Source organism: Gekko japonicus, unplaced genomic scaffold, assembly GCF_001447785.1.
Source record: "Gekko japonicus isolate JY-2015 unplaced genomic scaffold, Gekko_japonicus_V1.1 scaffold265, whole genome shotgun sequence".
Classification (NCBI taxonomy): Eukaryota; Metazoa; Chordata; class Lepidosauria; order Squamata; family Gekkonidae; genus Gekko; species Gekko japonicus.
The window spans coordinates 606418-628703 of NW_015176459.1; the positions used below are offsets into that span (position 1 = coordinate 606418).

Here is a 22286-nt window from a genome sequence, read left to right on the forward strand (position 1 = left end):
AGCCAGCAGGGTGACTTTGGGGCAGCCACAGTTCTTTCTGAGCTCTCTCAGCCCCTAAAAAAGTCTAGCTCACCGCCTAGTGGTGCACAATGCTAAAAGCTAGAACTTGCAGCTGCCAGACAATCCTAGGATCTCCTGGCTATTCTACACGCAATGCCATACAATTATTATTATTAATTTCTGAAGAAAAGTGCAAGGAGAACAACTTCATAGGATACAAGCCTGTGGGGGGGGGGGGTTTAGACCATTGTCTCGATATGACATTGAGTAGTTCCTCTTGTACTATATGAGACAAGTGCTGCATGTGGTGGAATGTGCTGTCAAGTCGCAGCCGACTTACAGTGACCCCTCATGGGGTTTTCAAGGCAAGAGATGTTAAGATGTGGTGGCCTGACTCTTTGTATCAATCCTGGAGTTTCTTGATAGTCTCTCCCATCTGAGTACTAACCAGGCTGACCCTGCTTAGCTTTCAAGATCTGATGAGACTGAGGTAGCCTGGGCCATGCAGGTCAGGGCAGAATTGCATATACGGGAGGATAGTTAGACATGTAACTACTGTGGCAGTTGCTGCTTCTGCTCTGGCTGAAGAAGAGCGGAAAGTACAGGCCTCCTTTACCTATGGCTTTAATTTGATGGCTATTACTAGATTACAGAGAAATCATGGAGATGATAATTCCCTTCCCTATTGGTTTAAATATGTTTCCTGTAAATTGACGGGGCGTCTTTAGTTCTGGATCAGCTTCTTGAATAATCCGATGATTGCGAGGAGAGATTAGAAAACTATCTCGAGGGAATCTGCTATACTTTGATTTATTTTTAAACTATTTATAAGCCTACCTTTGTCCTGATTCCCAAAACCCAACATGGATAACAGTATAATTCCATGATTTTTAAAAAATGTTACAGCTGAGCAAAGATGTATATCTAATGAGGGTGACCAGATGTAATGGAAGAGCAAGGTTCCACTGACTTTAATGAACACATCCATGAAGCTGCTTTAGACAGAATCAGACCACAAGGTCAGTCTTGTCTACTTAGATTGGCAGCAGCTCTCTACGGTCTCAGGTGAAGGCCTTTCACATCACCGACTATGTGATGTTTTTAACTGGAGATATCAGGGATTGGACCTGGGACCTTCTGCATGAAAAGCTAGTGCTCTACCACTAAGCCACAGTCTCTCCCAAAATGGCTATGCAGAAAAACAGGATTTTAGTGGTACCACCTCTCACTCCTACAAGACAACCTGTACCTGGCAAAACCCTCTTACACAACTATTAAGGAGCCCTTGTCCTCTTTTGCACCTGCTCATCCTATTTTGAATGGATATGTTAACTTTTCCTTTTCTATTCAACCAAACAAGCTAGTTATGTGTAAATGATGCTGTTGCAAGGCCCAGAGGCAATTTTAAGGTTGAATATTAAGCTTTAGTGAAAGTGACAATATTTAGTTTCAAAACTGATCCCTACAACCAGATGATATAAATATGGCAGCCTGAATGACACTCTTGTACATCATGCATTTGCATTCAAATCCCATTGAAATTAATTTGGGTTACACAGGAGTGGTGTTCATTGGACTGCTCCATTTGGGCTGCAGTCCTACAATCTATTTCTGTATATAAGGGGGAAATGAGTTGTGGAAGTTTCTGCAGCAGCAACTCTTATGTCAAAGAAGCTTGCAAAGATCTATCTTGACATCTCCGAATTTCCAGTGAATGCCAAGGAAAAAGAAGTTCTTCTGAGTTCATTAAGGAAATGTGTCAGCTTTCCTTGATGGTGCTTGAACTATCTGACAATATGCTGACTATATCCAAGTTGTACCTTAAAAAAACAAACATCCAAGCCTTTTCCTGGATAATGACTTGCACACAAAAAAAGAAAAAGCAGACAAATACCTTGCAACAAAGGACTCCGTGTGGATCATTTGGCCAATTATGACCTCTCTCCAAGAACAAAATGGACACCAACCCTGGAGGGTCAAGAAAGGAGACATGTGACCAGAAGGAAGATGAAAACAAATCCACTTCCATCTCAAACTGAACTCAAGATCAGAATTGGACAGGTTATTTTCCTGAAACTTTTTAAAGGAGCAATGCAAGATGACTCATAACAAACTGTGTAGCAGCACTGGAGTTCCTTGACAGTCTCCCATCCAAGTACTAACCAGTAACTACCCTGCTTAGCTTCTGAGGTCTGATGAGATCAGGGAAGCCTGGGCCATTCTGGTCTGGGGATCTTATAGTTTTCAAGGCCAGATTTGCTTAGCTTGAGCTGTGGAGGTTAAAAGCAACATTGGCTACAGAAACAAACCCTTTGCTCCAGATGGTTGGATCCTGGACTGAAACCAAGGATTCCCCTTCCCCTAAGTGACAATTCCTCTTCTGATGGAGACAGCCCTCCTCCAACAGAGGACACCTGATTATAGTGGAGGAAAATATATTGTTTGAATGGGAGAAAGTTGAGAATGGACAGAATTCTCCCTCTGAAATTAAAGGGGCTTAAGTGGGGTTTAACTCCAGCTACGTCTTGCCAAGTTTCTTCTTTGGCATTGTGAATAAAATTACAAAATTCATTTGTAGCAGCTTTTGTTTCCTAATCCAATATGTGTGTGTTATTCCATTAGGACTCTTATTAAATTATTGTCCTATTATTCTGAAATCTAATATATATGAGGTACATCTCTCTTTATATATAATTGAGTAGTGGTCCCACAATGTTCTATGCACTCCAAAATCAGTTGGCTCTGTGATCTTTCAATCACAAGGTGTCTGTATCCCCTGGCTGTGTTGCCTGAGTTCTATCCCACCTACTGCAGCCTAGGCCACTCTTCTCTGATTGGGCCAGCATTTCAAGGTCATTTGCATATGGAAGCTTTCTGGACTTCACTCCATTCCGCACCTCAAACTCCCTCCCCACCACGAGACAGTTGGAACTGTCAGTTGCATATGGGACCTGCTGTATTCTGAGGTAAAATATGTCCTCACTCACAACACATCACGTCCCCTTCAAAAGAAACAAACCCAATAACACAATCATGCCACACCACAAAAAAGACAGATCACACCACAAGCAGAATACCACAGGACAAAAAATGATAGGAAAAGGTGCCAGCAGTCACCCCATTACTGCCACAGATATGTGGCAGTCAGGGCTTCAGAGCACGGTGGGGGCTGCTGGTGGGGGGGAAATGGAAAGCTGATCAATGAGGGGGGAATGTAGGTTGATGCTTGGCTGGGAAGTAGATAGGGTTGCCAACTCCGGATGGGAAAATCCTGGAGATTTGAGATATGGAGACTGGAGAGGGTGAGATTTGAGGAGAAGTGGGGCCTCAGACAGGTACAATGCAATAGACTCTGCCCTCCAAACCAGCCATTCCGTAATAGAGAACCACTGTTGCCAATCTCCAGGTGGAGGCTGGAGATCACTCAGAATTACAATGCTCTCCAGATGGCATTGATCCATTCCCCTGGAGAAAATGGTGGACTCTGTGTCCTTATACCCTGCTTAGGTTGCCATGGCAAATTGATTCTGAGTGCCCACAGCCTTGGCACTCTCCCAGAGCCTCTTTCTAGCACTCATTGTATTTATTTCCACAATGGGTCTTATTCCTAGTTTGATATAACTATATACATATAGAGTCTCCAGGCAAGCCAGGCGGTAGTGTTGCACACAGATAACAAAAGCTTCATAGAACAGAATACTGTGATCTGCCAGATCAGTTACCTCTGACTTTTATAGTAATGATTCTTTATAAATGCACATCTCTGTGTACTTTTATCTGTCCCAGTGTCTTGCTTGTTATGTATTTTAATCCAGCAGTGTGCATTGTGTGGTTTGGAAATCCTGTTGTAACACAGAGAGAGAGAGAAAACCTGTATGAAATACCACCAACTGAACTCAAAGGCTAAATTTGCACCCTTGAAAGCAGCCAAATAAGAAATGTTTTCAATTGCTCAGAAGAAAAACTAATTACAGAAACAAAGATATTAACAGAAAATGGAAGAGAACACCTAGTGTGAAGCCTAGATGCAGCAGTTCCTAACTCATCAAAGACGTTTAACACTTCAACGGCTAATTTTCATAGGCTACAAGGAAGCCAACTGCAAATTGCTTCCCATTTTCTGCTTACAAAAATAATGTTCTTAGATTGTAATTTAAACCCAGCAGATGAATTGAGGAGCATTTGCTACTCCTGAAAGTAGCAGAACATTGCCTCTAACTTGCATTTGTGTGTGATATGCTCCAGGGAAGTTATAGATGTGCTGTCCCTGGTCAAAATCTGTGTTTAATAACTTCATTGTTGGTAGGAATTACAACACAAAGCAACATCTGTTATCTAAATTCACAAGGATGGCTTCATCAAATGTTTTAATTCAGAATACAAGAAAGCAGGCACAGAAGCTACTTCAGATCACCACCACTGCTACTACTAAACCAGAAATGCACCATGCCAAATGCAATTCACCAGCCACACATGGTGGCCTTCCAGCTCAGTAAAACAGCCTGCTTTTTTTTCATTCCCTGCCTGGAACTACAAACTCAGGGCAGAAGGTTTTCAGTCACTTGGCAAGCTACAATACAAGGCCAATGAGTAGAAATCAACCAGTCGGATTAGATGTTTATGTAGCATCATCCAGGATTCAAATGATTCAACGGGAAACAGAAGAATCAGTAATCCATCCCTCAGGCACATCAACAGATACGAAATTGCATGCCAGCAGGCATGAAAATGTTTGCTCATTGTACAAGGCTCCTCAGTACCTTGATGAATGAGAACATATGTGAACACGATTTGAAAGATATGATCTATGAGAGTACTTAGAATTGCTCAGATGTGCCATGATGCATGCTCAACCTTTAGTTGACGTGTTTCTTTTCATGTTCGATTTGTTAAATACCTTTCTCTTTTGTGAAACACCCAGGTTGGTTTTCTCCAAAATGTATGAGGAAAATAGCCTGGTCTGTTGGGTCCCCCGTCTGTGAATTGAGCCATGTGCATGTGTGTATAGTCCCTTCAGGTCACAGCCAATTTATGGCAAGTCTGTAGGATTTTCAAGGAAAGAATCATTCAGAGGTGGCTTGCCATTGCCTTCCTCTGCCTAGCAACCCGAGAATTCCTCAGTGGTCTCCCATCCAAATACTAACCAGGGTCAACTCTGCTTAGCTTCTGAGATCTGATAAGATCAGGCTAGCCTGGGCCATCCAAGTCTGGACAAAATGAGCATGCAGTCTTTAAAAAGACCAACCACCCTCCCATGGTTGGTGTTTGTGGAGGAAGATCATTAGGAGTGAAGCAGCTGTCTGGCATGGATGCATTGGCCCCTAATGTTCTCCTTCTTGAGGGAGGGGACATAGGGAGCAGGGTCTCTATAAATGACCTTGATTACTAGGTGGGAGTAAGCAATCCATTACCCCACAAGAACCCTATACTGTGATCCAAAATCCCCTGCAATATACTGAGGTACCCTGGCAGATGCGTTGGGTTTTTCCCAGCGAACAAATCAACAGAGAAAGTGTTCTGCAAAGGTGAACCAGTTGCAAAAGGAATACTGCTTTCTGTGATGCCTGTCAGCAGTTTGCCTGTTTACATCTAGGAAATTATTAGTCCTGGGAAATGTGGTAATTGTTAGGTCTTTTATTTGCAATATGCTTCCCTAAGCAATTGGTTAGTATTCATTCATCAAAGTGGGTTTCATTGAGTCTGAAGGACAGCAGCAGGGTCTCTTGGCTTGGCTTCAGCAGACACCTTCTCTGTGTTTTGCCTTCCCACAAAATGGGGGTCTTTCGAACAACCTCTGTGGCGGGTCTCATTAGCATATGGAATGGGAGACGAATTATCCAAAAGTGCAGCAGGCCTGCCGAGTTCTTTATTTCCCTTTCAGAAATCATTAGCATCAGCGTGGCATTCCCTATAATTACCATTGTGTCATGGCTGTGGCAGCATCAATTACTTGCAAATGACAACATTTTGTGTAAATAATGACATTTGGGGTTTGTGAAAAGGCCTTCGATTGAAGGTCCTGGGCTCTACAGTCAATATGCCTAAAACACCAACATTGTGAAGTCTGTTTAAAGTTATGACCCATGATGAGATGCTGGCTTAGAACTGAAATAGTTTAAAAGCCTTTCAAATCACTGGCACGTTATCAGCTCAGCCCGCATCCTGAGGCACAGAATAATCCTAAACTTTCCCTGTATTGCAGGTGACCTCAGGGTGGAACTAAACATTACTGAATTAGGCTCCAGGCCCCTCTCAGCCAAGAATGCCCTTAGGCCAGTTGCTCTCTTTCAGCTTAACCTACCTCACAGGGTTGTTGTTAGGATAAGATGGAGGGAAGAACCACATTAACTCTCCTGGGTTCCTTAGAGGAAGGATGCAATAAACATTTGGGGGGATAGCAGCATCTGTAGGACAGACCTAGTAGCTGAGGGCAGAGTCATTTTCCTATACCCACCCATTTTTCTCTGAAAAATTATCCGGGCCATTTTTAACTGTTTCTTGCAAGCAGTTATCGATACAGATCAAGTGGTCTTTTTGTTAAGGATTTGTTGATTTGCATACCTGCTGCATAGGTCCCTTGAACTGCTTCAAGGGACCTATGCAGCAGGTATGCAAATCAACAAACTGCTTACAACACCAGTCACTTGTGTAGAGCCAGGTCTAAAGAGATCAGTGCTCCTGAGAATTGCTGGTCACCTGATGGGCTGCATTGCTCCGCCCCACAATGGCCTCCAATGTAGCCAATCCTCCAAGAGTTTACAGAGCTCTTCTTACAGGGGCTACTGTAAGCTCCTGGACGATTGGCTACATTAGGGGTGTGTCGCCTAATATGCAAAGGAGTTCCTGCTACAAAAAGAGCCCTGCCTCCCAGTTTGAGTGTAAATCCTTACAATCTTTTTTTTTTTTTTTTGGTATGTGTGGAAAAAGAGGTGCCAGAACTCTCAGGAGGGAAATGAAGTTTTCAATCTATATACTGAAAACTCGTGAACTTTTAAACATTTTTAAAAAGAATTTTGTTGAAGAGGTTCTGGAACTCCATTCTGGCGCGTTCCCCCCCCCCCTCGAAAAAAGCCCTCCTTATTTGAATGAAAATTGCAAAACAGATGTCAACCCCTTGCTTAGCACATCCCTCTTGCTAAACTGGAATCCCAGCCAGTTCTGGGTTGGGAAATACCTGGAGATTTTGGGGGTGGAGCCTGAGGACAGCGGGGTTTTGGGGAGGGGAGGGGCTTCAATGGGGCATAATGCCATAGAGTCCCCCTTTCAAAGTGGCCATTTTCTCCAGGTGGACTGATCTCTATTGCCTGGAGATTGGTTGTAATAGCAAGAGATCTCCAGCTGCCTCTCCAGGGAACCTGCCTGAGGCATCTTACGAAATAAAACATAATCATAACAAAATATTAAAAGTTATTCATTCAAATCCATCATTAAAAAACACAGCCACCGCATAAAAACATACTCTGTTGAGCAGTTTAAAATAACAGTTTTCAGACTAACAGCACACTACAATGGTGTTACAAAGACTCCTTAATTTAAACCCAGGGGGGAATGGAAACATTTTGTCCTGGTGTCTCAAAGAGAGCAGATTAAACAGTGGGTCTGGGTGTGTTTACTCAGATGGTACATGTGTATATAAATGAGGTCACGTGCAATTTGTAAAAGGCAACATTGTTTGATGGCTTTTGCAAAGTGTTTTTTTTTTTAGGAGACGTAACGGTGAAATTAACTACCCGGAACACAAATTCAGTGGTACTGTGTTTGGCGGTGTGTTGGTTTTTATAAAATTACAGTAACTGATAAGGAGTAGACAGGAGAACAACATCTGGCTAGACTAGAAGGCATTTGGAATTACAGTCAAAGAAAGGGAAATACCCCAAACTAGCAGGAGGATTAGTTAAGAATTTGTAGAACATGATGGAGTGTTGCATAGCCCAGAGAGAGAGAGAGAAGCTAACAATAGACTGATTAAAAGGAAGTTGTAAAGCATCAAATTATCCCTGCTAAGGGTGAAATGAAGTTTTAAACAGGTGGTAATGAAACAATAGAAATAAACCTTTGATGTGCCTCTCCTAATAATGGCAAATCCCAGCTGAAGTCTGTCTCTCTTGGAAGATAAAGGGTAAGAGTAGCAAAATGGGAGGTTTGGAATCTACATACTTCAACAGTCTCTATTCTGCAGAAGCAGTCCCTCCCTATATTAGTGCAAGAGTCAGGCTGTCACAGTGGGAGGGTATGTGGCTTTGACTAAGATTTCTGAGTGAGTTTGTGGCAGAGGCAAAATCTGAACCCGCGTCTTCTTGGTTTGTAACTCAGCCAGATCAGCTGATCTGAAATAAGAGTGCATAGGAATACCTGTACATCTGTGTGGTACCTTGTGCATTAACACTGCCTTGTCGTTTTATAAAGTTGTTTCTGTACTGTATTGGCTGCACAGAAGTCTGTAAGCAGAAATGGTGAGACATGGTTTTATCTAGTTGATTTTGCTGCAGTCATAAAGTGTGGTACACGGATATTATCCTGGTAATTTTATTTGCTTTGGGTTTTTGAGATCTCAGTCATAATAACGGCATTCTAAAAGAGTGGCTGAACCTCACCGCCAAACTAGACAACCCTTAGCATAGGTTCCTTTTTTTTCCAGTGAAAACCAGTTCTGGAGAGGCCTAGATTGGATTGAAGCTGCAGCACTGGGGGAGGTATTTTTTAGCCTTCCACATGCTGTTTTCCCTCCCTGTTCCCAAAGCTGCCACTTGTCTTTTTAAGAGAAAACGTACAATATGATATGTTTCTTCCAATGGGGGCAGTAGCAGCTCTGAGAGGTATTTAAATTGAGAAATTGATGAGAGGAGAAAGGACTAACCATCAGCCAGTGCCACAGCCTCAACCCAGTTCACACTCCTCCTCCATGGCTGTTTTTTTAATTAAAAATTCAAAGGGACTTTCAGGTATTTCCCCAATTTGAATTGCATTCCCTCTCTGAAGCGACTGTTGCCCCAGTAGGGAAAAACATTAGACAAGTTGTCATCATAATGTATGGTAATTGTACAGTTCCCTTTCCAGTGTGAACAGCAACTTCTAAATTTGGAAAACAGTGATGGGGAGGAAGGGTGAACTTTCTTGATCCAGCATCAAAACCCTGATTCATGTTATCTCCTCCCTGAGATCCTACACAAGATCCTGATCATGGATCTCCCTGGTGTTGTTTCATCCAACCCTTAGTTTGGCATTATTATACAGATCATGTGGTATTTTATTTGTAATTTTCTATAATTTCCTCTCACCAAACTTGTGTGTGGTTCACACCCACATGGACCTCACTTTTTGGTCCTGCGTCTGATGACCTGCAGCTGAACGGCCTACCAGGTATGAAAACAGGAAATCCGTGAATGGATCTCTCGCTGGTCTTTAAACTTGAAATTGAACCTGCACAGGAGCTTGGAATGTTCCAATGAAAGCCATGATGAATACATATATTCATCTGTTTCATTAAGATAATTTGTGTTTAGGAATCTAGATTCATGGAATTCAATTTAGCTTGTTGCTTTTTAAAGAAACGATCAACAAGCCAAGCCAGACTTAGAATGTCAGCATTGTATGACAGATAGTCTTGTGTCTAGAAAGATGGGCAGATTCCTTGAGTGCTGAAGGAGTTTTGAGAAAAGCTTACCATTTCTACAGTGTTGGAAATAGGGAGAAATAATTTTGGAATGCAGGATTGCAGAAATGGTACTAGTTCAAACTAAGGGGAAGGGTGTTGCATGACAGAGCTTTCCATTTTAAAAAGGCTCCTTGCACACACTTTTTTCACTAGAGAAATGTTTGGTTATACAGCTCCTCCTGCCCAGCTGTCTGAAGTGAAAGAGTCCATCTGCTAAGTTGCTCGGCTAGAGAGAGTGTCAACTGGATTTCGACTGACTATATTGTTTGGTTTTCCTGATCCACTCTCTGATGTTGTGGCTACAAAAGTCAGTATTGCAATCCTGAGGGCTCAGGTCTAGACATGCAGGGCATATACTTATTTCCGTATCCCTGATATGTTTTGTTCACGCAGGCTAGGGCTACAGATAGTAGATGTGTTGATAAAACTGTTTCTGGACTGTACTACTTCAGAATACAGACAGTTGTGGTGGGAATAGTATAACTGATCATGTTCAAACAGCAAAAACCTTCACACACTGAAACCAAGAATGTCATGGAACAACTCACACTAGAACCATGGCCAAAACCAGCCTTTACAGATGAAGCTGCAGCATAGGTCTGGTCCAACAAAGTTGTGCAGTTCTGGAGTGAGGGAAAAGAGTGAGGTCATGGACACCAAGGAGCCATCTTCTGTGCTGAGGAAGCCGATGTTCCTTTATTTAAGTGATCCATTTACCTTTCCTTGCTCACAGTCAAAGTAGATAAAGGTGATTTGTGTTTTGTTTGTTTTTAAAAGTCATCATCTAAAAATGAGCTTCCATGCTTTAAACGATTCGTGACCAGGCCACAACTAAAAAAGTATTTTGAGAAATTATTGGGAAGGGGGGAAAATAGTGTTCCCACTGGCTGTCAGTCTGTCAGTCTGACTACAGCCGTGACTAGGACTCATTCTCTCTGATATATCATTTTCTATACATAGGGAAATTTTATCTATATGGCAGATAGACTCACCCTGTGAGTCCAGTCACACAAGTCCCCTTCTGTCACCTGAAGCATCCCAAGTAGTTATTCCATCTCATATGAAGAAGAAGAGATTGGATTTATACACCGCCCTTCACTTGGAGTCTCAGAGTGGCTTACAAACTCCTTTCCCTTCCCCGCCCCACAACAGACACCCTGTGATGTGGGTGGGGCTGAGAGAACTCTGACACAAACTGCTCTTTCTCAAGGACAGCTGTGCCAGAGCTTGTGACTGACCCAAGGTCACATCAGCAGGTGCAAGTGGAGGAGTGGGGAATCAAACCCGGTTCTCCCAGATTAGAGTCCGCACACTTAACCACTACACCAAACTGCTGTTTGTGCATACCACCAGACCTGCCTTGTAATGTCTGACGACTGAGGCTTACAATCACCACCAGCTATTTGAATAATGCAGCCCATACCTTGAGACAGCAAAGCAGTGGGTCTGTCTTGCTCTTGCTCAAAGCTGGTTGAGGAGGCGCCGTAATTGCCCTGCCAACGCAGAGATGATAGCAAGCCTGCTGTCTCTCTTGGGACACATCACCGCAATGCAGCAGTTATCTCCAGCAAAAAGGAGTATAAGATTCCCTGGACTGATAGTTAATTAGATTATACGTACAGCTGGGGAATGCTAATTTGGAATTTTAAAAAAATATGAAGCCCAGCACCAGGGTTGACAACGGGCAATGATGCCCCCGGTAGTCCATTTTACAAGTGATAATAGGATGGTCTGCAGTCATTAATCGGCTCTTATTGACAACTTGTTTCAGGCATGGGGAAGGTCTGGACTATCTATACAGCAGAATAAGATGGTGAAGTATTGAAGAGATAGATCGGGTTGTAGCACTTCACAATGGGGGTTTGAGATGATATTTTTAATGCCTCACTGTGCAAGACTCCCTGAAAATAAAAAAGTACATCCGAGACAAAGGGTCTGTTCCCAACCTGCTTTCTGCTATGACAGATTTCTACTTGCAGAGTTTTCCCTTCACATGTAAAAAAAATTCCCCGTGAAGTCTCCGATGCCCATTTGACCACCTCAGGACTATGCCACCTCATTCAGCTGTTTGTGTACACTGGGCCTAAGACCACAAAGATACGTCTTTCTGTCTGCTCAGGGTTGTGTTTCCACATTTACCTCCGTGCCATACATGGTAAAGTCAACGTGGGTTTTTTACCGAACACATTCAGAAACTTGGTCGCTTTGGAATTCTGGCTCTGATCATTCTATGGCTTAGTTTTTACTTATTGGTTTACATTACGGCCCTCAAATTTTTCTCCCGTGGTGTAGGAATTAATCTTTGCAGAATGGGTTTTTTTAATCTGGTAGACGTGTTCATTTGTGAGAAAGATCTCTGGAGGATACCATAGAGTGGTGTCCTAAAATCACTGGTATCTAGGCAGAGATGTTTGCTCCAGTGACATGGTATTTCCATAATGTATTTCGTGATTCAGAGACTGACAGAAAGTGTCTCATCCTGCAACAAAATGTATATTAGGATTGTATCAGTTTCATGCTGTAGGGAATTGTACCAGTTTCACTCTGTGCATAGCCGCACAGAATTCTAGATCAGCTGATTAGACACTAAGGAAATAGGATGCTGAAATAGATGGACCAATGGTCTGGTCCAGCAGCACCTCCCTTACTTTCATAATTTCATGGACAACTATGTGTGGTCCTGTTCATGCACTACTGAAGCTAGTTCCCTGTGGATTGGTCCCACATCACTTCAGTGATGCCTACAAGAAAGAGGCACATCATTCAGTTATGCCCCATGTTTCTTTCTCAAGGATTTTCCTAGAATGTTTTGGGACCAGATCAGGAGAATAATTGAATTGGGCCATCTTAGTACTTCCTATACATTCTAAGGCCGTCTTAGAACCATCTTAGAATTGGGGCATTTTACAACTTGTTTGAATGTCTCTTCTACTTCATTTCGTCTTTCTTTTGCTTTCCTGAACTTCTGAATGCAATAAATATGTAACAAACTGGAATATTTTAAAGGGTGCAAATATTGTGTGGCTATGAGAAAAATACTGGGGAGGGGGAAGCCACAGCTTTCTTTCTGGTAGAAGATGCAAGCCTTGGTAGAATGAATCCATGTGAATGATGTGTTTGTATGAACATTGTGGCTGCAGATCCCAATGATTCCACCATGTTTTCTTCCATCAATGGTAACAAGGAATAATAATGCAAAAAACTATAATCCCATCAAAGGACGTCTGAGGAAGAAAGGCAAGTTTCTCTCTCTCTCTCATTCTTCCAAAGAGGTGAACAAAAGTCCCAGTGGCGAAAATTTCTGCACAAATATCTGTAATAACTAAATACCCTATTAATCAGTTGAGGGTGGGGAAAGGCTTTATTTATGAACAATAGCTAAAACCAAGGGATAGCCATTCTTTCTGTTAGTTCAATAAGCAAGCCTTGACTACTTTTTCCAAATCCATTACAAAGCTACTGCAAGCTGAGAAACCGTGTTACCCAAAAAAACAAAACAAAAAAAATCCAAAGTGGGGAAGAATTGAGCTACCTTGTTTCCATGGAGTTTATTTAACAGTGTATGCCGATTACTCAAAGCGATATGGGCAGGACCTGGTGATATAGTGATGCTCTAGAATTTTAACTTTTTAAGGGGTTTGATCCAGTTGCCTGCAGTATTATAATTTTACGTTTGTGGCCAGGAACCCTGCTTTATCGCTTTGTATAGTTTTAAAGTAGTTTAAAGCTTGAATAACATAAAATAACATAATATAATGTTATTTATGTTATTTCCCACGTGAAGAACTCCTGTAAACCTTGCAGTATTGAAACTCAGTGAACAAGGCATCTTAGACAAGCTGAAAAACAAATGGTGGTACGATAAGGGTGAATGTGGAGCCAAGGACTCCGGAAGTAAGGTCAGTCGCTGAAGGTCTTTTTGTACTGATTAGCAATCACATTTTTGACCCAATTGTTTTATTTTATACCAAATGGCTTTCCAGAGTTACTATTTACATTCTGAAGGTTCACGGGGCAACAAGAGAAAGGCAGGGCATGAACGAAAAAGGAGAAATTCATTAAAAGATCAGAAAAGTGACAGCATTTCTCTTTTGCAGTATCAAAGGTGTTAGTTGTAAGTATATTTTTTTACCCTAGTCAGTTTTTTTCTCAAAATTTACAACCCCCCCATATTAGTCTCTCCGTTTTAAGTATAAACATTCAATTTGAGTCAACTGTATGCTTGAAACCTCCAAAAGCCCTCTCACAAGTTTACATACAGCTGTATGATGAAATTTCGGCACTTCTCTTCATAAGTAATGGTTTTTGAAGAATAGCCGCATGATTGCTAAGGATATTTTTGAAAGGACCTCACATTAACAAGCATGAAACATCCCCCCCCTTTTTTTTTGCCAAGAAAGTTGAAATTTTGGAGGGGTTTAGTTGGTTTTCTTTTTTAAACCAAATAGTGCACTATTTTATTGCTGGCTCATTCCATGAATTCTATTTTTTTAATTATTCATCAAACCATTTTGCTACTGTATTATAACATTTCCATACCCAAAACTTCTGCAGTTGCGTATTTTGATTTTGTTTTCGGTATGGCTTTCAGCTTATTGTCACCAGGCAACACACACGAATTCTCTTGCTGGGATGGTGGGCGGAGAGTGACCCTGGAGAAACCTTTGCCGGTGGCATGATCATAAATTTCAATGGATGTTCCATATGCAGAATGGCCACCATGGGTTTCTGGACAGATTCTATTTTCTTGATTTGGGAGAACACCTTCTGCTTACTTGCTGTGCTGAAACATGGAGATGTATATGATGGAGCATTTTTTAAAGACGTACCCCCAATTACTTTGGCATGTCTTTCTGAGGCACAAAGCACATCTTGATGCTCAGCTCCCATTAGAAATTAATGAGGACTGAGCACCTACTTTCTGCTTGTGCCTTTGAAATTTACTATGACAATGAGCATAATAATTAGTATTATGGGCTTTAAAGAAGGCAACATCTTCTGGCCCTACCGAAGTCAATTGATCATTATTGAGTCCGGCAGGGCTAGGATATGGCCTTTGTTTAAGATCACCTTTGGGCCAACGGATGTTTGAATGCACCATTGCAGGATCAGCCTCTTTGTAACGCAAACTTGAGCTAAGAAAGAACTCAAATTGATTCTCATAGCCAAGCCCAGTTTTCTAAAATGCTTTTGTTTTCCCCTGGCTGAAATTTATCTCTCTTTTTTTGGTAATTTTAATTTCCCCCAAATTATAGGCATTTTGCAATGAATTGAAAGATTTTCAGTAAACTGAGGCTTAGCCTGCAACTTTTTTTTTAACAGTAAGTTCCAATGTCTGCCACAGATTGGTCTGGAATCCAGATTGACATCAACTACTCAGGCCTTGTCTACATAAGAGAGTTGAGCTGGTTTAGATTAAAGCAGTTGTGAAACCAGTGCAAGCCCCTGTATGTGAACACTGCTTTTTCTTTCTAGAATGTCTTATGGCCTCTTTCTCTTCCCTGGACTGGGTTTTCAATTATTTGCATTTAGGGAGGCCCAAGTAATAAGGGTTCTCCTAGAAGAAATGCTGTCAGAAGTACGGGCTTAATCCTGCAGCATTAAACTCAACACAAAATGCAAGCTTTTGGCTAAACTTTCCCCCCTTCCTGCCAAATCTCTGAAGCCCAAAAGTGGTTTGTCCACATTGGGACTTGAACCGGTTTGACTCCATCGGTTTGAATTCATGTCAGGTAATGCCTGCCCAACTTTCTCATGTTGACAAGCCCTCTGATTTTCTTTGTGTCACAGCTCAAACAATAAATATTGAAACATTGGAGAACCAACAGAGCAGGTAATCTAATCCAGCAGCAAAATGGTTGTGATGGTATCTCAACAGACAAGAGAATTAAAAAAAATTTAAGGACTTCCCCACTGTCTCTTACGCATTTAAGACACACTCCTTAGACAGCTGAGCTCTCGTTAATTTTTATGCTACTTTTTATTCTACTTCATGGCGAGCTTAGGGTAATATAGCACAGCCTGACCAACTTCATCAAACATTCCTATTGCTCTGTAGAAGTCACGTAAATTTAGCAAAATTCAAATTACTTCCCTGTGCATTCTTCAATGTTGACAGTACCCGGGGCCTTTTCTCTGAAAGTAATCTTCTATTAATTCACCCTACATTGTTCTGCCCACCCTCCATGGGAAAAATTTAAATGACTCAATTAAATAGTAATATTCTTTAGGCAGAAGCCCACACACAGCCAAGCAGGCTCCATGTTGAATACCAGTGGACGGGGAAGCAGTAGTTTTGTCATTAGGCAGACTTGGCACCAAATATGGGGAGGTTAAAACAGTACCTTCTTCTGGATGTCCCAACCTTAAGTCTCTTTCCACTATGGGACAAACTGAAACTAGATTAGCCTGACAAAAAGTGTTTTTGGTTCACCTGGGACCTCTGAATTCTAAGCTGCAAATTAGCAAGGGTGAGTTATTTAAATATACACTTATGTCTTCCAAAGTCGACACCTCTTGGTCTAGCAAAGTAACATGTTGTCTTTCTTTTTTTTCCCTTCCACAGCCAAACTAATCAACTGGTTCATTTTTCTTAGGACAAGACAAGTGCACTGAGCCTGAGTAATGTCGCTGGGGTTTTCTATATTCTTGTCGGAGGCCTTGGCCTAGCCATGACGGTGGCTTTGATAGAGTTCTGTTACAAGTCTCGGGCTGAGTCCAAACGAATGAAAATCACAAAGAACACACAAAACTTTAAGCCCGCTCCGGCACCCAATACTCAGAATTATGCTACGTACAGAGAAGGCTACAACGTGTATGGAACAGAAAGTGTTAAGATCTAGTGGTACGGCTAAAGGTCTAGTAAGCAAATCAACTGGTTTATGTTTTCGGTGTGTTCCTGTCGTGACGTGTTTGGTGTCGTGTCCCCTAAACTGGATTACCCTCTCTGGAAGTAAGAGCAGAATGCAAAGCAGCTAGTGTCTTTTCAGAACACGTTCAAAACCACACCATCTTTACTCACCTGCCTCTATTTGATTCTTAAACATGGTGCTGCCATAGATGTTCATGGTGATACCAGAAAGCATCAATGAAAACATACAGGACAGATCCAAGATCTCCTGGCACTTGATAAACCAAGTGACACACACACTGGTGCATACTTGAAGGGGGGGACTCCACAAAGGTGTTCAAAACCCTACCATCTTCATTCACATACCTACATTTTCATGGTGATACCAGAAAGCATAGGTGAAAATATTCAGGGTTGACCCAAAGCCTTCTGGTGCTTGATAATCCAAATAACACACACACTGATGTATACCTGAAGGGATGGACTCCACAAAGGTATTAGCTGGTGTAATGAGATACACCTTGCATCACATTGCAGACTATCACTTCAACAAACCAAAAATCCATTTGAATAACCCTCCCAGGCCATTACATTTTACAGAAAGCTGTTAGAACACCAAACAAGATCACTTTTACAACTGAGTTCTATGAATTGTAGTAAGTTAAATCATTGCAGTTTGTTACCAGTTAATGGTACTCCAAACCTGCCACCTGAGGAAGCAGCTTCATTCTTCTTCAGAGCCTGGATAACCTTCAGTACCAGACATTAAAAATCTTGCCTTTCACAGGTAATTCAACTGGCCTACCAATCTTACACATAGAAATGGACATAATTGAGAATTCTTTCCTGCCTTTCTTACGATCTTTTCCCCTTTTATTTATTAAAGGGAACTGAACTGAACCCAGGTAAGTGCTTCTTGTAGGTATTTCCCCTACTGCCAACACAAAGCTTAGAAAAAAAGAATGGTCAGTGTTCTACAATACAACCAACCATGTGATTTATTTAGGAAGAAATTTCTGCATCAGGACTTAAAAAACAAATCTACCCAGTCAAACTTCCCATTTACTTGACTACAAGAATGGGATTTCAGTGCATTGCTTTCCAGTGAGTAAGTGATCTTCTACACTTGTGTCTGGTAGATGATTAAAGCTTGCAGTTATCATGTAGACATCATTAAGGGAGAATAATGAATTCCGAGAAATGGGATCTCACTCAAAACAGTGGGGGTTCAGATGTCAGAAATCCCTTTCTTATTCATTGGGATGGATCCCGTGGACTCATTCTGCTAATGGTGGAACGATGGAACTTTCCCTCAGCGCAAAGAAGTTTCTCCTGAAACACAAGAGGCACTTGCCATACACAAGGAAATGGTCTTTGTGGTGGGGAAGAGTGTCACTATAACTGGAATGGGTCCACATGATGCAACCCTGAAGTAGTAAACAGGTATTAGACAACTGCAAGAAAGGACTTGTCCCATCTTCCCAGCCTGTTGTCTCTGTGTCCCCTTGCCTATGCATCCATAAGAGATGCTACTCATCCAGAAGAGTCATAGGATGTTCACGTTTGGGGACCTCTGTCCATAATAAGGAACAATGTGCTATAAGTGGTGTTTGTCCATTTTTGTGTATGTGTGGAGACAGAATTTGTATCTCAACAAATGTCAGTCTTTCCTTGCCATCAGTATGTTTGGAAGAGGGAGGAGATAAGTCTTCTGGAAGCCAAGAGCTATTGCAGATATGATTTAAAGGGGGGGGGAGACTGGGGTGGTAAGTTGTTTTGTTGTGAAAATCAAAGTGTAAGGTTACATCCACAGACGATGGGCCTAGTGAGATTGCTGACTTATTTCATCTGGAAAGGAGAATCCCTGTCCCACTGCACAAGCTTTCTGGTTTGTCATGTGGACATGGGGGAAGGGTTGCAAGTCAAAAGCCCAGGTCTTAATTAAAATAATGTTGGGCTCATCCGGAGGGGGGGGGGACATCCACCAATTTCTCCTTCCTGCTCTGCATACCCCGATTCTCATGTCCAAATGATACACTTTTCCTGATACCATTTTTCCAATCCAAAAGGACCCACTATTTATCCCATTTCTGTGAGTGGGACAAATGATGGGGCCATTTTGGATTGGGAAAATGGTACCAGGGAAAGGTTTAACCTCCCTACTCCCCTCTAGGGATGCTATAGAAGGAGACACCTTCCCCAGCAGCTTGGCTAAAGTACCAGCAGGAAGAAATGGGGGAGCAGAATGGAGCATGTACGAGTGTTGCACTGACTTCACTTCCTGTAAAAACTCTTTAAGTGAGAGAGAAGGTGCTCTAGCATTACAAAAACACCATGGTAAAGCCACACTTTTTAAAAAAAATGCTAGAGCATCCAAAGATGACACTCCCGATTTTTGCTGGAAGCTATGTCAGTGCACCGACACACCAGGCCCCAGGCCCCAATTTCTCCTGAGGGCTGCTGGCTGTGATGCAGCAACCCTGCTCCCCTCATACCACAGTACTGTTCAAAATGGGACCACCACCACCCCATGCACGATAAATGAATTTTTAAGAAATGCTGGGTGCTCTGATCATGGAACTCCCGGAATATTGTCTGGCTTGGCCCTTAAGAAAGGGAAGGGGACTGCAGGGGCTGCAGCAAAGAGGGAAAGCGGCATGGATGCCCAGGCCTGGTTCTCTGGCTCAGAACCATAATGCTTAAATCACCACACTTGCCCATGGACTTCTTGCTTATTGTGCCATTGCAGAGTTGACAATGGGGAGCTACTGAACATCAGAGTAAACATTACTGGCCAATGGACTGGGTCAGTAGCTAACAAGAATTTCTGTACCCGCTACATTATGTCCCCCCCCCGCTCCCCCCCTGCAGAAGCATAACCCCTGAGCATGAACTCAGCTCCAGGGCCTTCTGTAATAGTTTCACCTGTTCCTTTCCCCCTTTTCATCAGGGATCTTGAAGACAGCTACCTGGATACAATAGGACTCTCTGCACAGTCCACCATTTGCAAGTCTGGAGGCTAATGTCACGATGAGCAAGCAGCTCAGATCAGTTCTTCCCGCTGTCTTCTCCTCTCTCTCCTCTGATGTCATGATGATCCCTCCTTCTCATAGGCCAAAGTTGAGCTTTCTGCAATCTCGTTCCAGATCCCAGGCTTACGATGGCACGCGAAGGGAGGAGCAACAGAGATCCTGGCTACTTCAGCGATCCTGACCACCTGAGCCAATTCTTCTCCCTCCGAGGTGACAGGCAGGATACATTATTGATGATGGTGCAATGAACTTTTCATAGGATTTTCTTTTTCCTTCAGTGCCTTATGGGAAACTCTTAAGACTCAAAAAAAAAAAAAAAACACAATGCAAACCATCAAAATATTCTTGCTTTGCTTGAAAACAAAACAACGACAACAACAAAAATGAACATGGACAAGACAGTAGTCTGATATGTGAAAAAAAAATATTCTTGTAAAAAGAATTTTAACAGAAGTTCAACAGAAGCCATTCTTTGATACCACTGCACAGTATACGGACGCATTCTTTTGAAAAGAAATAAACACAAGTTTTCAAGTGCCCCCCATCAAAATATTAAGCTATCCTTAATATTAAGCCTCAGAATACCACTGCTTATATTCCTTAAAACAGCCTGTTACATAGATCTAAGCTTTGCTTCCTTTCTCCTGGTGGTAAGGTTTCCCTTTTACCATCATGGCTCTAGATCCTGCCTCATATTTTATGAAAATGCATATATCAATTCTAAGTGAATGTAACAAACAACAGAAAGAGGGGGAGCGCATCAGCAAATTGTGGAGGAACATGAATCGATCTATAAAGGAGGGAGAAGACAGAGCATCTTGGCAAGCCCGTTCTTCAAGACGTTAAATGCAGGGCCAGCCAGAAACACAGCCCTTTCCCTCTAACAATCCCTCTCTTTTAATTTTAAATAGGGTCTGCTAGTGTCGAGAAGAAACCATTCACGATTTCGTTTCCTCCCCTCGATCTCCAGCGGTGTGCTTTTGGCTTTAACTGAGCCATCGACAGCAAAACGAGAAAAGTGAGAAAATAGCAGAGTATTATTGCCTCCGTAACGAAGGTCCAGAATCCACCCCCCCATCCCACCCACCCCCATTTAATTTTGTAATTCAAAATCCAGCACTGTGCTCAAACGATGCTTTGCAGATCGGCCTCGCTTCGTAAAGGAAAACATGACGGTACCTCAAATGAGACCGGTTGGTCTGGACCACAATGAAACCCTCTAAGCATGAACTACAGTAGTTTCCACTGCTGTCAGTCATCCTGTCATAGCTGCTTCTCAACAGGATAGTTAGGCTTTTTAGTGTCATGAGGAATATAATACATTCCAGTACATGCTGTTAAAAGATAAAGAGACTCGGCTTTGCTGGATTCCAGATTCTCAGCTGCCGGATGTGTTCCATCCATGAGTCCACCAGAGCATTAGCTGAGCAAGAGAGGTCACTGGTCAGTGTTAGAGTACATGCTTGGAATGTAGGCAATCCCAGCTTCAGTCCCTGGCATCTCCTGTTAAAAAGATCTCAGGTGGTTGCTCTAGGAAAGACTCTGACCCTGAGATGTTGGTGCTGCCAGTCATATGGGATGGGATGGGATGGAAGGCACTGCAGCAATGGTTTGACTCAGTAGAAGGCAGCTTCATCGATTCATTACTGCATCTTTTAAATCCACACTGTCAGTTACCAAATAAATATATTAAAAAGGTATCATCTACGTACTAATTACCTCTAATGCAACAATATGTGCGACTGATAGTTCCGCAAGGTTTCATTTCATAAATAACATACTGGATATTAAACAAGATAGATAACAAATATATTTTTTCTTTAAAATTAAAAAAAGAAGAAAATGTTTGAAAGAGGTTACTGACAATATATTTGATAGTTCATTAAAACAAGGCATATAAAAAGGTCACGGATAATATATTTGATAGCTCATTAAATCAAGGAATATAATATAGGAATTAAAAAGGGGGGGAAACACATTTCCACAAAATGTAACATTAAAAATAATCATCAAAGAAAATTCCTGTAGACCAAGTTGCTGCTCGTGTTTTTACAGAGGTAATTAAGCAAAAACGAACTGCTCTTTTTCATGAAACTGTGATTTTCGATTTCTGAATGCTATAACGTTTCAGCAAGGGGAAACGCAAGGCTGTGCAAATATGTTGTATTTAAGTAAAAAGAAAAAAACATTTTCTTAGAAGCTGTACAAAAAAAGAAATGTATGTTTATCAAATGAAAATAATTTTGCAGAAAAGAGAGGCTTCACCCTGGTGAAGAGTTTGAGAAATGGGTTGTTATTTTTTAAAAAGTGCATGTTTAAAAAACAAACAAAAAGTGTCAACTGCTTAAAAAAAATTCCTGCTACTAACTTCAAGCTGTGGAAGTTCAGCAGTAACCACTCGAGGATATTTTTGGATTCCTTTTGTTTTGTTTTTTAGTTATTATTTTTCTTTTCAAACCAAATCTTTTTAGGTTCTTTCTTTATTGGTTGTTAAAATTGCACTTCAGTGAAAAGACAAAAAGAAACTTGCCAAGCAAACTCCTGGCTGTCAAAGTGTAAACTGCATGTCTGGGCATACATTACTGAGCCTCATTTGAATGAGGCCTTGTACAAAGAGTTTTAATACATTTTGTAAATAAAATTGTAAAGAAAACAAAATAAAAAAGCCTGATTCTGAACGTTCGCCTAAAGCAAACCGTCAAAGAATGGCCTGGATGGAAATTCCTAGCAATTTCTTTCAGGTAGAAAG

The 22286-nt window shown here is 41.7% G+C and overlaps 1 protein-coding gene across 1 annotated transcript in view; it reads left to right on the top strand.

Moving 5' to 3' along the window:
* GRIA3 (glutamate receptor, ionotropic, AMPA 3) overlaps window positions 1-19824 on the top strand; it is a 273089-nt gene extending 253265 nt beyond the window's left edge. The window contains exons 15-16 of the mRNA XM_015426982.1: window positions 16252-16499; window positions 19652-19824. Of these exons, the coding sequence (XP_015282468.1) occupies window positions 16252-16497 (246 nt within the window). The 3' untranslated portion in view covers window positions 16498-16499; window positions 19652-19824. The remainder of the gene's footprint in view (window positions 1-16251; window positions 16500-19651) is intronic.
* The last annotated feature ends 2462 nt before the right edge of the window (window positions 19825-22286 follow it).